The 14,085-nt window shown below is 41.1% G+C and overlaps 2 protein-coding genes across 2 annotated transcripts; one reads left to right on the top strand and one right to left on the bottom strand.

Annotated features, from left to right (window-relative positions):
* The first annotated feature begins 250 nt into the window (after positions 1-250).
* On the top strand, positions 251-3,070 carry neurod4 (neuronal differentiation 4). The gene is made up of 2 exons (XM_084918295.1): positions 251-420; positions 1,313-3,070. The coding sequence occupies exon 2, from the start codon at positions 1,319-1,321 to the stop codon at positions 2,375-2,377; it is 1,059 nt and encodes a 352-aa protein (XP_084774421.1). The 5' UTR covers positions 251-420; positions 1,313-1,318; the 3' UTR covers positions 2,378-3,070.
* Positions 3,071-7,847: 4,777 nt separating this feature from the next.
* On the bottom strand, positions 7,848-10,199 carry birc5b (baculoviral IAP repeat containing 5b). The gene is made up of 4 exons (XM_084917524.1): positions 10,049-10,199; positions 9,273-9,382; positions 8,964-9,078; positions 7,848-8,857 (listed from the first exon to the last, which is right to left on the bottom strand). The coding sequence occupies exons 1-4, from the start codon at positions 10,172-10,174 to the stop codon at positions 8,774-8,776; spliced, it is 435 nt and encodes a 144-aa protein (XP_084773650.1). The 5' UTR covers positions 10,175-10,199; the 3' UTR covers positions 7,848-8,773.
* Positions 10,200-14,085: the final 3,886 nt, after the last annotated feature.

The raw sequence follows: 14,085 nt of genomic DNA, 5'->3' as shown, positions 1-14,085 counted from the left end.
TTCCTCTTTGTTGGCCGCTGTGCATTTCTGACGTCCTATACACCCATCCTTTCGTAGTTCACGGACTTCATGATTTAAAAAAATTATGCATGTACCCTGTCGCACTCTCTCGCTCGCTGCACATTTGCCAAAACTTCTGGTCACGAGCACGCCACGCGCGTTTGGATAAGTTGACGGTGGGTGGGGCGGCAGAGGGAGGGACTTGCCCGGTTAAAGGCAAAAAGAATATCAGCCAGATCGTGTCATTTGGAGATGAAAGTTCCAAGCGTACTCATGGCCATCTGAGGGAGCAGAAGATTAAGGGACACTGGCCGGTGCGCGAAGAAAGAAACACAGCAGTTGTGGACTTATCACTCTTTTATTAGTCTGTTTAACATTTAAAAATCTGTTGTGAACGAAGCGAAAACGGATCCCAAACAGGTGAGTTGACATTTTATGTCCAAGTCTTGCGAAAGAAATAGAAAAAAACCCACATTGGTCACATTAGAGCTAATAAATTTAACACATGCAATTTTTGCAGAAAAAAACTCTTAAGCTTATTTACAGCTGTGAAAACCTTTCATATCACCCAAGCATCATCCTATTATTTACAGTTCTATCTTTTTTATGTTCAGTGGGATGTACAGTAAAGACAGAATTACGAGCCCAAAGTTCACTCTACAAGTTACTTTAAATTGTCTCACAAAGTAGGACTGTTTTGCACAACAATAACAAATATTCTTCGTTTCACTTAACATTAAAGTACAAAATAGCATTTAAAATATGATTTTGGGGTGATATAGATTGCTCTGCAAAAAGTATAATAATAATAATAATAATAATAATGAAGGTATTCTAACAGAGAAATGTGTGTATGTGTGTGTGTGTGTGTTGGGGGGTTGCATGTTTGTTGATTTGTATGTTGCCTGTTTAATCTTTGAGCTTTATATACTGAGTAAATCCCGTGGTGTCCCAGATTGACAGCGTCTCTGAAAGACTGGAGAATAACAGCAGGGAACCACTCATCCATCTCACTCTGAAAACAGCCATTTATTCATTAATATCCAAATTTCACAGTGATATTGATTTTAAATAATTACTGGATTTATTTCAGAACTGTTATGCGACAGAGGTGCTTGCACTTCATATAAGTGTCCATACTGCCCTGCTGAAATGAGAGCACTCTCAGTCAGTGTGTGCTTCTTCTGGTACCCATCAGTTATAAATAATAATACAATTTTATCACGTTATGGGGGAATAGCCTCAAGGATTTACATTCACAGACACTGAATCCCAAAGTATTGAATTTGTTGTGTGGGCTCTTTTTCTTTAGATCAAAATGATGACCAAATCATTTGGGAAAAGTGGGGATGTGAGTGAGCTGGTGAGCTCCCTCAGCTGGCTCGATGATGACGGCAGCTCACAGGATGGAGATGAAAGCCCAGAATTGACGGGGGGCAATGGCCTGACTGTAGGGGGCCGCCTCCGCTCCTGCACAGAACTGGGTAGTGAGGATATGGAGGAAGAGGAGGAAGAGGAAGAGGACGAAGAGGATGGACCAAATGGAGAAAATGCTCCCAAAAGGAGAGGCCCTAAAAAGAAGAAGATGACCAAAGCTAGACAGGAGAGGTTTCGTGCACGGCGATTAAAGGCCAATGCCAGAGAACGTTCTCGTATGCATGGGCTAAATGATGCTCTGGATAATCTGCGCAGAGTGATGCCTTGCTACTCTAAGACACAAAAGCTGTCGAAGATTGAGACTCTGCGGCTGGCCCGCAATTACATCTGGGCTCTATCGGAGGTGCTAGAAAGTGGCCAGTCCCCAGAGAGTCATGGATTTGTGGAGATGCTGTGTAAAGGTTTGTCCCAGCCTACCAGCAACCTTGTGGCTGGCTGCCTGCAGCTGGGACCCAGTCCGATGATTCTTAATAAGCTGGAAGACAAGTGTGGAGGTCCAGGAATGGGTAGTATGGTGGCTGGCCATCCCCTCAGCTACCCATCCCCAGGCCTTCCCAGCCCACCCTACGGCTCCCTCGAGGCATCGCACCTCCTCCAAATGAAAGGGTTCAAGGGGCCTGTATATGACAACCCCTCCCCTAACGAGTGCAGCAGCAGCACTCCTCCATATGATGGGCCCCTCACTCCCCCTCTCAGCATCAGTGGCAACTTTGCCCTGAAGCAGGAGCCATCTCCGCATGAGTCAGAGAGGAACTACACACCCCACCATGCTCACTACCTCTCATCCCACCATTACCCCACGTCCACGACAGGCAGCCTACCAGGGGGGCCTCAGGCCCACCCACTCTTACAGGCTTCTCGCTACGAGTTGCCCCTGGATGTGGCCTTTGACTCCTTTGCTCCCCCTCACCTCATCACCTCTCACATGGGTACCATCTGAAATGTGATAGTACCAGTGAATGAGTGACTGTTATGAATAGCCAGAGTAGAAGCACTGCTCCTGTATAAACTGCTGTAAAAAAGGATGACTGTGGTACTGAGTTTATAGAGAAAAATGTTTGCTTTTATGTTGTCTAGTACTCTGGGAGAGCACTGAATGCTCAGAGAGAAGACTCATCACCTCAACTCAATCTACCTGAAACATGCACCCATAACATTTATTATTGTATTTATTTCACTTTTGTTTATATGTTAATCTTCTTTCGAACACATTGCTCCGTCAGTTTTTAAAGAGTTGAAGTAAAAATTAGTTTACCAAATCAGATGTCCTTGCTGAAGCATTATTCAGATGCTTATGTTTGAACAAATACTTTATTATTTACACGTCTACGTATAAAAAGAAATTGATCAAAAAGTCACCCATTGTGCACTGAGGCCTACAGCCAGTTTCCTTCTGAATTTAAGAAAAGCAATGCATTTATTTATACCTGTATTTAATATTTATTTTGATAATGTCTTGTCTGTTTTATATTTTTCTCAGCACAGTTTCTGTTTCACTGTCTTGGGTTGATGCCAGCCACTGGTAGCTGTACTGTATTTAATTTATTTATTTTAAGTCTTTCAGGTACTTGTTCATTTGGTGTCACAATTTTTGTCATACTGTACTGTTAATATTTTGCTGTTTCGCACTTAATTAAATAAATATTCTTATATTATATGCTATTTCCATAGTAACACGTGTGCCATGTCTTTTTGTGATGTTATGCTGTCATCCATTTCTTACATTTTAGTTTAACAGAAAGACAAACGCATGCACTAACTGGCTGTAAACACAAGCTTGGTACAGTGATGTTTTCATTAATTTAGATTCCTTTTTGCATTTTAGTATTACACTTATATTATGAAGCACAGTAGATAATACAGAGATGACTCTTTTTGCTAAGCCCTCACATCAGAAGACAAATTATTTCCATCAGCTCGATTACAATTTCAGTTAAATTACAAGTTCCGGTTTTAAAAAAATAAATAAATGTGAGTCAGCGACAGCTGTTACATCACTCTCACTAGCTTTGTGCATCGTTTTAGATGCATCATTTTCAGAATATCCCTGTAATCTGGTCACGATTACCAGCAGGTGCAGTATTGGACATTTTTCTGTACTCATAAATGCATTTTTACATGTAAAATAAGTATTACACAAACAACACGAATAGCTAATTAGTATATTTAGATTTTTGTGGCTCTAAATCATTTTACGATAGAAGAGTGTGCCAACTAAAAAAAAAAAAGGGAAATCAGCAAGACTGGATGAAGGAGTACTTTGTGGCTGGGAAATAGAGATCTGTTGCATGATATGAGTGTGTGCATGTGTGTGTGAGAGAGAAAGAGTCTGTGCATGATGTCATTCAAAGGCTTGCTCCAGGGTTTCTATCAGGTCAGGCGGGAGGCTGTTGTGGGCCATGGGAAAACTGCTCCGGGGAACAGGTGAACCTGTCACAGCTCTGAGCTTCTATCGTTGGCTTTCTCTCCCATGTGTCCCATTTTCCCATGTAGCTCATGCCAAAACACTGAAGGGCAAGAACTCATTTTCCAATAATTCATCCAGTTTTACTGAATGGTAAACTAGCCTGGGTTTTCTTTGAGACACAGCACATGTGTATGAAGGATGCTATATAGTAGCTAAGAAGATTAGCTTTTATGAATATTAAAATAATGCAGTCTCTACATACTAATGCCATAAATGGGTAAAAGTTCAGCAAAGCAGAAATAAGGATACATCAATCCAGAGATAATGTAAAGCTGGCAAAGTTCCTAAAACATTTATATCACTCAACTAATGACCGGAGTATCAGTTTTGACTTTCATGATTGTGCTGAGGGACATGATGACTCTTGCAATAAACAAAGAACAGGGTGGCAGAGTGCAAAGATGAAGTGCATGAGTGTATTTATCCTTGTGGTCCTTTGGCCAATTGTAAAAAAAAAAAAAAAGGGGGAAAAAAAAGGGGGAAGGTGCTTTTGGATGCTGTTCTCTAAGAGGACTCCCCCTTCGTTTCCTTCAGCTACCCCTCCAAAGATTTGTCATTTCCAGTCCTGGCAACAGTGGAGAAGGGCTGGAAAAGAAAAGGGAATGATTGTTTTAGTGGGCGCCACTGGTCTATTGTGAACGCAGCCTGTTCTTTCTCTTGACCTGTGACCTGTATTGTTGTTGGGCTCCTCGTTTGGGGAGGTCAGACAGCTGGGGGAACGGTGGGGGGCTGATGGACAGCTGGGCCAATTTGGGAAGAAAGAGAGAAAGAGCAGAGAGTGAGAGCATAAAAGAGAGAAATGGGAGAGGCAAAGGGAAGTAAGTGTGTTGTGGAAGAGTGGAGAAGTGGAGAGAGGAGCAGAGGGCAGCAGAGGTGACCGAGGTCCTTGATCCTCAATTGCAAGTTTGTCCCCTCTGCTGCTGTGTGTCAGCCGTGGTGAAGGAATGACACATAGCTCTACACACAGGCAGACAGTGTGAGAAAGTACTCGTAGAGTAGCTGATGCATGCTCTTTGTGTCCTTGCTATTTGGCTACAGCAAAAACGGTGTGTGCGTGTGAGAGAGAGAGAGAATGTAGTGGTTCTTTTTTTTTGGTGGTGGTGGTGGTGGGGTGGGGGGGGTTGTTACGACTTATCCCCCATAGTCCAAATAATACATGAGTGGGTGGATATGGAAATAATCCCTATAAATTGACTTTGGATACAAGATTAGAAAACACAGGACAGTCTTGCGCGAGGAGCATGGCGGAGATTTTCAAGCAGCAATTTCAGAAGATAGAAATATTTATGTGCCATAAGCTTTTAAAATGTAATTTTTTCTTGCTAATTTGTGCAAAAAACCTAAATTATTTTAAAATGGAAAACCCCCCCAATAATTATTGTAATAAAATACTTAAAAAATAGTAGAAAGGTTCATAACTTTACAATACCATATATCACAGGCGTCACACACACATCAAGTGGCTCTTGTCTATAATAAGGGCATGATGATGAGGGTCTAGTAATGGGAAGGGAACATATGCTCTGTGATGCCATCTTGGCTGAGGCGACAGGCAAGGGAACACAACCTGTAGCTCAATCCCCTGGGAGAGTGAGGTCATGTCAGATATCAGCACACAGGGGTTATGGGTCCCATGCTTCAGCTAATGATTTCTCAACTTTAGTACTTTTTATTGATATATGAATATAGCCCAGTAGTTGCTGACAACATGAGCCTATGTATAGCTTTATGTCTATAAAAAGCACAATTATTCCTCTAATTCACTTCTCTGCTTATATTTTTTTTGTTTTCGTGTACAGCATGCCTAATCCGCTAGCTAAACAAGAGTTGCTCACAGTAAAATGAAAAGGTCCTGATCCATAGGAGGTAGATGGAGGGATAAAGCATTGTGATTAAGACTGTATTAATGGGGCCATAGGACGCTGGAAGGCTTTAATCAGTGTCTGTGTGCCGATAATCCCTCTGCCTTTAAGCTGAGGGTGAACACAGTGATTCTCCCTCCTCTTGGGCCTCAGCGCACATGCATAAACACACATGCTTACTTCTGTGGGGTGCATAAGGCAATGGGTGGCTTGGTTGAGATGTGGAGCACCCCCAAAACCAAAACACCCTACACTCAGGATCAGCTGGTAGGAGGACCAAGATGATGGCTGGAAAAAAAGGTGTGGGCAAAGACAGAAAGAGAAAATGGAGCACGGTCTGATTGAGTAAAATAATTAAAAAAAAATGTACTGAGCCAGAGGTTTAACTTCATTTATTAACTAAATTCTAAGTAAGGTGTTGTTAAAATGGCAGCTTTCAGTCATAAATAGTCAATGATGTTTTTTCCCTCTGATAAAACACTAAAACATCAACTGAAAGTTTAAATATTTATATTAATGTCAGGAAAAAACAAAATAGAATTTAAGGGCTCTTTTTAAAATATGAAACATGAACTCAGAAATGGAGGGGGAGGAGGAGAGGAGGAGGAGAAGAAAGAGGGTAGCTCCCAGGTTCATTACCTATGGAAGTGGGTGTAAAGGTGACATTGTGTGCAAGTGGATGAGGGGTGGACCTTCCCCTCCCAGACTTCTCTCAGAGCATTAGGGTGTTAGAGTTAAAGAGCTTCTAATGGGATCTGGATGCTGTCGTGTTTACCCTGGCCCCCCTGCACACGCCCACTACATTGTGGAAGTTTCTGGGCTTAGGGACACCACAATGGGCTGAGTGTAGGGACAGATGGAGGTCCCTTTGGAACAGGGCACAAAACACAGCCAAGGTAGACGGGCTGCGGTGTCTTAGAGGAGAAGCAGCCAGAAATGAGAGAATATTTGATGAAAAATGAAAATGAAGTGAATGTTTATCTCTCCCCCCCTTTGTAATACAATGAACAGTGCAACTCATTGTCCTTAATCTGGCCGTCTATCAGCAAATTCATCATTTAAACACACTCACAGACTGGTCCACAATCACAATGGAGTCTAAGCTTTGTGTCAGCTGGCTTCTTTACATGCCAGTCATTTATCCTTTTTATAATATTCCCATCAGAACTTTTCAGACGGAGACAAGAGCGTGAGACTTTAAAAGTTAGATTAACATCATCCTGCCTTTCTCAGTGTATCCATTGCGCTCATGACATCTTTTAATTTGCCCTTTGTTTATGAGGGGGTAAATGCTGATGTCATTCATTTTGGGCACTATGGAGAATGAGAGGAGAAGATTCAGTGATAGATGCTGATGAGAAGCGTTGGAGGAGGGTAGAGGGAGGCACTGGTTGCAGGAGCAACAGATGGGGCCGGACTGGAAAGCCCAGGTTGTAAAGTTTCTGTTAGTAACATCTGTCAACTTGTCCATCTGCTACACTTGCCGCTTACAGTTTATTAAAGAGAAACCTATTTCATGACCAATCCTTTCTCACAGTCATTAATAAGTTTTGAATTAGATCTGCATGTGTCATAGTGCTCTGTGGACTCCTGTTATTTTAAAGTGTGATTTGTTAGGTTTATTCAGGTCTTAAATAACAGGATGGGAAAAAGTGAAAGGGCATCTTCCCAGCTTAGTTATGATGCAGTAATTTAAAATATTTTACTCATTCCCACAGATAAGCTCATCTGTTACATCTGTGCCACTTGAGGACAGAAGTCATACCAAGCTATTCTCTTTGTTCATTTTCTGGAGCACACATAAATAAGTGGATTGACACAGGATGTGGGTATAAGCCCTGATTAGAGTTACATTAGCAATTACTGCACACATCCCCCTTATGATCCATGTATTCACGCAAAGCCACACCACTTACCCAAACACCTCATCAGTAAAAAGCCTGGATCTTTCCCCATACTCACTCACATACACCTTCATATCCTTTAACTTTTTTTAATGAATGCGTTTAGCTTAAAGAACAAAATATAGTTTGAGGAAATATTTTACAACAGCACTGCAAGAAAGAGACCAGAGGAAAAGATAAAAGCAGAACAGTTTATTAAAAATGTTACATCACCTATGGGCATTTTACTTTATTTTGTCTAAAAATATTCTCTTCAATTTGCTCTGCAGTGAGCGGATAAGAGAGAATTAAGCAGCTGATCTGGGCTCAGTGGCCAGAGTGTTACATTAGACATTAATCCAGAACAGTGGAAGGTTGGGGAAGGGATAGCATCTCTTAATCCTTCACATCATCCAACCAAGCCTTCCATAAAACACAGTGAGAAACAAACAGAGCCCTGCATCATGTTTCTCTTGCATAAAGACAGGAGAAAAAGTAAAATGATTTTAAGAGTTAAACCGTTGTTCTTTAAGTGCAAAACAAACCCAGTCAAGTGCTTATCATGCAACCATCGTTCCCACACCTTCTACTGTCAGCTGCAGCATCTCTTGAATTTCCGTCCCCCTCAGAGTTAGAGAAGTATCCTGGCAAGCCCTCAGTGCACTGTCCCCCTATATGTAACAGATGTTACTGGGGCAACAGTTGGTATTGAAAAGGAGGGGCTTCAGGCCATCTGTCCAGGGTCAAGGTTTGAAAAGGGGTGGTAGGGATGGTGGCACGTTCGGGGAAATGATAAGTAAGTGTTTGAAAAGAGGGAATATAGCCCGCATTGTAATCCAGCTCAATGTGCGCTTTCATTTCAGAGTGAGGTGCATTTGTTAAGGTTTTGATGAGAGATTGGGAATTTCAGAAAGTGTATCGGCGTTATAGCAAAACTGCAGCTTTAATGCAAAAGCACCATCTTGTGGTCAAAGACGGTACTGTAAAGAAAGTGTCGCATTCGCCTAAGGCTGAATTTTATGAACTGCTATCCAATCCGACCAGTGAGTCAGGCTGCGGGTTCTTGTTTAACACTTAAGACTGGTATTGAAATAAAATAAGATGCAATAAATAAATGCATAGAATCAGTCCAGCTGAGATTTAAGCGCCGCAACTGTATGGTCTATGGCATCCCTCAAAAAAGCCATCTTCTTGTGCCAGACCTTTTTCTAAAGGGAGAATGTTGGAAAAGGGGGGAAAAAAAAAAAAAAAAAAAAAAGTAAGAATTGAGGAAGAGTTAGTGTCTTTGCACACAGCCTACTGATGGGCACTTACGTAGTAAATCTTTAGCCTTTTTTTTTCCAGGTGACAGAATTCAGCCATTGTTAGCTTGGTGAAGTCTTTCTTCATGGTTAAGAAGTCACATTTAGAGCGTCTCTCATGTTCTGACCTTGTCAGATGTACATAATAAGCAAAAACACAATTAAAAACAAAAACATAATGCTGATTAGGCAATAATCAGGAGCCATGACTTATCAACTTCATGTAGCAGTCGGTCTTCTGCATATAGGTAACACGTCTGAGTAATGTAGATACAAATTAAATGTTTAACTGCTGCACCCCAGGTAGTATATTTTTTCTTACCAGGGATCATCATCTGGTTCCCAGCCCTCAAGCTCGAGCAGACAGAAGAAGCAGCAGGTAACATCTGGCTCATTCTCACTGGGGCAGTGGACAAACCCAGCTTTGGCCATCTGCAAATGTAAAAAGCAAGAGAGACCATATTGCCTGAACCCTTTTGTTGCCAGGCAGGCCAAGAATTAAGAAGTTTTTTTGCAAAGGAATAAGTTTCATTGAAAATGAAACCTGACGATGGTCTCCTTTTGACTTAAGAGGGTAACATGGCACATAGTGTTGCTCATAAAGCAAGATGTCAGCAGCCTGTTTATCATGACAAGACTAGAAGGTACCGGGACAAACCCGTGCACTGGACACTTGATGAAACTGAATCTGGTACCTCCCTAACCATAAATTGCACGCTGCCAGGCTTTCATAAAAATATGTAGTGGAATACCAATGATCATCATCAGTTACAATTATGATTCATGGAGATGAGTGTAAATACTCCTGTGTACAGTTTGAACCACCTACACTTAGACTTAATTACATGTTACCTTTAAATACTTGGTGTCAATACAAAATGTTAAGTCATATTTAGAAAGCGGTTCAACTATTTAAATAAAAATATTATTTTCCCAAGAAGTCCCAGTTAAACCAACCTGTTAGAAAATAGATTTGACCAAAGGTAACCGCTGTGTAAATCCATAACATACTGTAGATACAACAAATATGATGGAAACAAGCTAGCTAATCATGTTCCAAAGCATCAAGATTTCAGTTACTTGCAATGGGTGTCATACCTTTTCAGGCGTGCAGTTGCAGTCCTCTCTAAATGGCCAGTCTACAAAACTTTGCTCACGTAAATCATGACTGTACATTTTGCCAAATGAGTAAAACCTTTTTGCCAGCACATCAACGCTCGCCATAATGTTACCAAGAATGGACTCAGCCTGACATGTGCTTAAATCACTGCCATGCACACTTCTGCAGCTGTTTTCACTTTTCACTGATTAAATTCTCCCCAGGTTCAAGGCTGCGAGGATCTGTTTAGACTTGCTTTTGTTAATATGTTCTACAGTTTTTTGTTGTGAATATCTTTATTATATTAAGATTGAAAGTTGTTATACAAGTAAAGCTTTACTAACTTACAACTGTGGGCAAAATTAGGCCCTGCTAGTAAAGAAGAAGAAGAACCACTGCAGATATACATTGAGGGGAAAGCAGTGAATGGGAATGAGTCAAAAGTTCAATTAAAAATCATTTAGGTAAAGAAAACAAACAAACAAAACAAAGCCAAAATTTAACTTCTGAAGTGAGGTTTTCCACGCAGACATCTAACTGTTTGTGTTTATTGTTGAAATAAAATTGGCAACCTAACCCGCCTTGCCTTCTCTCCTTCCCTCTGGCTTTGAACCAGCTTACAGTATTAACCACAAATACGATCAAGCATTCTTACTGAGAAATTATTAATACGCTTGAGTTTTTTTCCCCCCACATGTGCATGTGTCAGAAACCTAACAGTAAATAGAGACACTATAGCCATTAATGGTTTTTGGTGCTACTTTTAATGGCATGTTTATTGCTGAGAGAGACGGGGGCAGTTTTTTGTCCGCAGTGAGTCTCTGTTACTCTGTAACGCTACCCCCGAGGCCCCTGGGTGCTAAAAAAAATGCTTACATCTATAAACTGCTGTCCTTTTCCCCTTCTAACCTTATCTTTCTGCAGAATGCATGGGGAGGTGGGGGTTGCAGTGCCTGCTTATTAGGCTGTGAGTGTGTGACTCTGTGTACACACACACACTCGCACACTAATCACTGGAGGCACTCTAGGAAGTGATGCTGTGTAAGGACATATCAAACAGTAGGCTTTGAATGAGTTGGACATTCACTGTACAGCTGATGTCACATTAAAGCTAGCTCCAGTTGGCCTATGTGGTGGATGACTGCTTACTGCAGAATAGAATTTACATTTAAATTTCTTCATGTGTTATGTTGTCACTCTGCTTTTATTTATATCTGAATTTTTGCTTTTTTTCATCAGCTTCTTTAGATTTTATTAAACACTGCTGTCGGTTTGAGGTACAGCAGCTGTGCTGTGATCCAGTGGGACCACAGGGTTTATTTAGAGGTTGAAGAATTTGCAGATGTAGAAAGGCTTGTGTGCTTAAGAGTGTTTTGCAAATGTTGGAGAATTCAATCCACATGCTGTACCAAAAATCCTTTCACGGGTGGGTAATTCTCATCTGTTGGTATTGGATCTGACTTCCTCACGCCTTCACTGACATTTGGCTCACCTTTCTGCCCTCTTTGCTGCTGATGAGTCCCCGCTACAGCATTCGGCAAACGGCTCGCTCCTTCCCCTGACACGACTGCTCTCACCAGGTCTGTCAAGATTAGCTGCTGTACTCTCCTGCTCTCGCTTTGTTTTCACACAGGGCGGACAGTAAGAGGGAGGGAGGAGGTATGATGTAGAGAGGTGGAGGGGAGGTGACAGAGGCAACGTGTATGTATGCGGTCTCTATGTCCACATGTCCTTCATATTACTCAAGTATATGCTGTTTCCTTTCACTGATCGTGGGAATCTTTTCAAAATAATGAGAATTTAATCGTTTTTCTTCTACTTGCAAAAACCCAGATCAGTTTAATTGTACAAGGATTCAACAAAGGAAGTAGTTGTTTCTCATTTTACCTAGCTAGTGTTAGAGACTGGACCCAGTCATTAAGAGCAGGAGTAGCTGAAGTCAATGTGGAGCACAGGTAAGAACTGAACCTAATATCATATCATCGTCTTCTGCAATGTGTCTTCTTCCGTATAATAATAGAGTATGCTTGACTTCTATTTTTCTTCAATTTTAATTCAATATTGCAGCTGTGTGGTGCAGTTTTTGGGTTTATAAATATGCCTTGGTTACCTCAAATTAGATTATATTTGACAAATATGTGAACAGGTGTGCTTGAAGGTCACTGCTTGAAGGTCTTTCCTTTTCTCAAGTATACATCTGTGGAGATGAGCGCTGTCCTGACAGCTCCACCTGTTTCCTGCTGCTCTCACATCCAGACTGAGCTCCACACGAGTTTGCTCAAATTTCACACAAACATTATTCAAGGAATACATATTTGAGTGAAACTTGTCCCTGTTAACGAGTACACCACTTGTGTTTAACTGTTAGAAAAAAGCTAAATAAAGAATAATTTGCACACTTTCTTGATGATGATGATTGATGATGTATGCATGAAGGGGGCTAAATTTTAGATGTTATCTGGTTGACCCATGTTGAGCTTTAATAATAGAGGACTGGCTGGAGAGATGATAATTAGTCTAAATAAAAATACACTACTTATAATGTGTTGGCTTAGAGCAGAATAATGTGAATCATCATAGTAAAATTTTAGTAAAAAAGGAGTTGTGATGCAAGTGTGTGATCTGAATATGGCCGGAAAGAGAGGCGCCCTGTGCTCCTGTGGTGCTGGTGTAAAAGTGTCAGGAAAGTGTGAGAGTGTGACAGTCAACAGCGACATTCTCCACCTCCGCAGGCAAGTGTGGATTCACAGGACAGGCACACCCACCTGTGTACACACATCCACATACAGTGTTCTCACAGACAGTAAGTCTCTCTTTCTCTTTCTGTAGGAGACAGTCATTGAAACTTTATTAACTTTCTTTCTGAAAAGAAATCATAACAATCATCTTGATAGTTTGATCAAAACATGTTGCTGAAAGGTAAAGAAATAAAGCTTTTAAAAACATGGCTACACGGTGAATTATTAAAATTAAAACAAGCTTAAAACATTTTTATATTTATACAAATACTCTAAAACACTTCATAGTTTAATTCAAAATTAAGGGAGAAAATCTGTACACAAGGGCACATTGAGTGCTTCTCTAATAGTGTGTCTCATCAACTGTTGGAGTAACGGGAAAAAAATGGATTTCATGCTGGTAAGTTATTTTTTTCATACTGTATCTGGAATGACAGGAAAACATTTTTCTGTTCGTCTGATCTGTGTTTTCTGAAGGGGGACAAAGACTTCAAGCAACATGTTATATGGCTGGCCACATTTCCTGCACACATCCACACCTGATCAATAGTCTAAATTTAGTGGGATGATTATCCCTCACATTTGGAAAGTGATATGCCTGTCAGACTTGCAGGCTCAGGCCGATTCAAGGGGAATGCAGAGGTCCTTGTGCTCCTGCTCAGCTCCACTTACTCACCAGACAGATTGGGTCCTATGACAAACTCATTATTTGGTTAAAAAGAGAAAGATTGCTGTTTTCCTTTGACATGGTGACTTATTTGTCACATTCTAAGGCAAAGCCAAAGTACGCTGATGGCACCTGCCTGGCCGGCTCACTTTTGACCTTCATAGGCAGTCTCTAAATTCACCACCGCAGTGACGAGAGGCACCCAAAGCCCAATATATGAGCGAGGTTGGGCCTGTACATCAGCATCACCATGCAAAAAAACAGACTTTAGAAGAAGAAAAGAGAAAACTAACATGTCTGGAGAGTCACATACTGTAGTGCCTGCAGGACTCGGAGATGAACTATGACTTGAATTTATGATCAAAAGAAGCTGCATTTTGACTGTGCTTGAGCTCTTGAAGAGAAGTGAGTTACAGTCACCATTGCAAATTTCAGTGAGCGTAGATTTATTGTGTGTTCCCCCAGTAGGATAGCAAGAGGAAGACTTATCTTGGCATTATTTGAAAGGTTGAGTTAGATGTGCACGCTCTTCCTCGGGTTTGATATACAGTATTTCTCACAGGCTGTTGCTGAACATCATTGGATGAGTATTTATAAGCCTTTCATACTCAGCAGTCATTCCTTTTGTATC

Source organism: Perissodus microlepis, chromosome 20 (assembly GCF_051167445.1).
Source record: "Perissodus microlepis isolate ML-2025 ecotype Zambia chromosome 20, ASM5116744v1, whole genome shotgun sequence".
Classification (NCBI taxonomy): domain Eukaryota; kingdom Metazoa; phylum Chordata; class Actinopteri; order Cichliformes; family Cichlidae; genus Perissodus; species Perissodus microlepis.
This window is presented reverse-complemented; position numbering and strand designations above follow the sequence as displayed.

What these genes read in the sequence shown, in the direction of transcription:
- birc5b (XM_084917524.1), bottom strand. Translation starts at nt 10,174, where the DNA reads ATGGCGAGCGTTGATGTGCTGGCAAAAAGGTTTTACTCATTTGGCAAA. An exon ending in GCAACTGCACGCCTGAAAAG is followed by an intron (nt 9,383 to 10,048) that starts GTATGACACCCA and finishes TTACATTTGCAG; the next exon opens with ATGGCCAAAGCTGGGTTTGT. An exon ending in GAACCAGATGATGATCCCTG is followed by an intron (nt 9,079 to 9,272) that starts GTAAGAAAAAAT and finishes ACATCTGACAAG; the next exon opens with GTCAGAACATGAGAGACGCT.
- neurod4 (XM_084918295.1), top strand. Translation starts at nt 1,319, where the DNA reads ATGATGACCAAATCATTTGGGAAAAGTGGGGATGTGAGTGAGCTGGTG.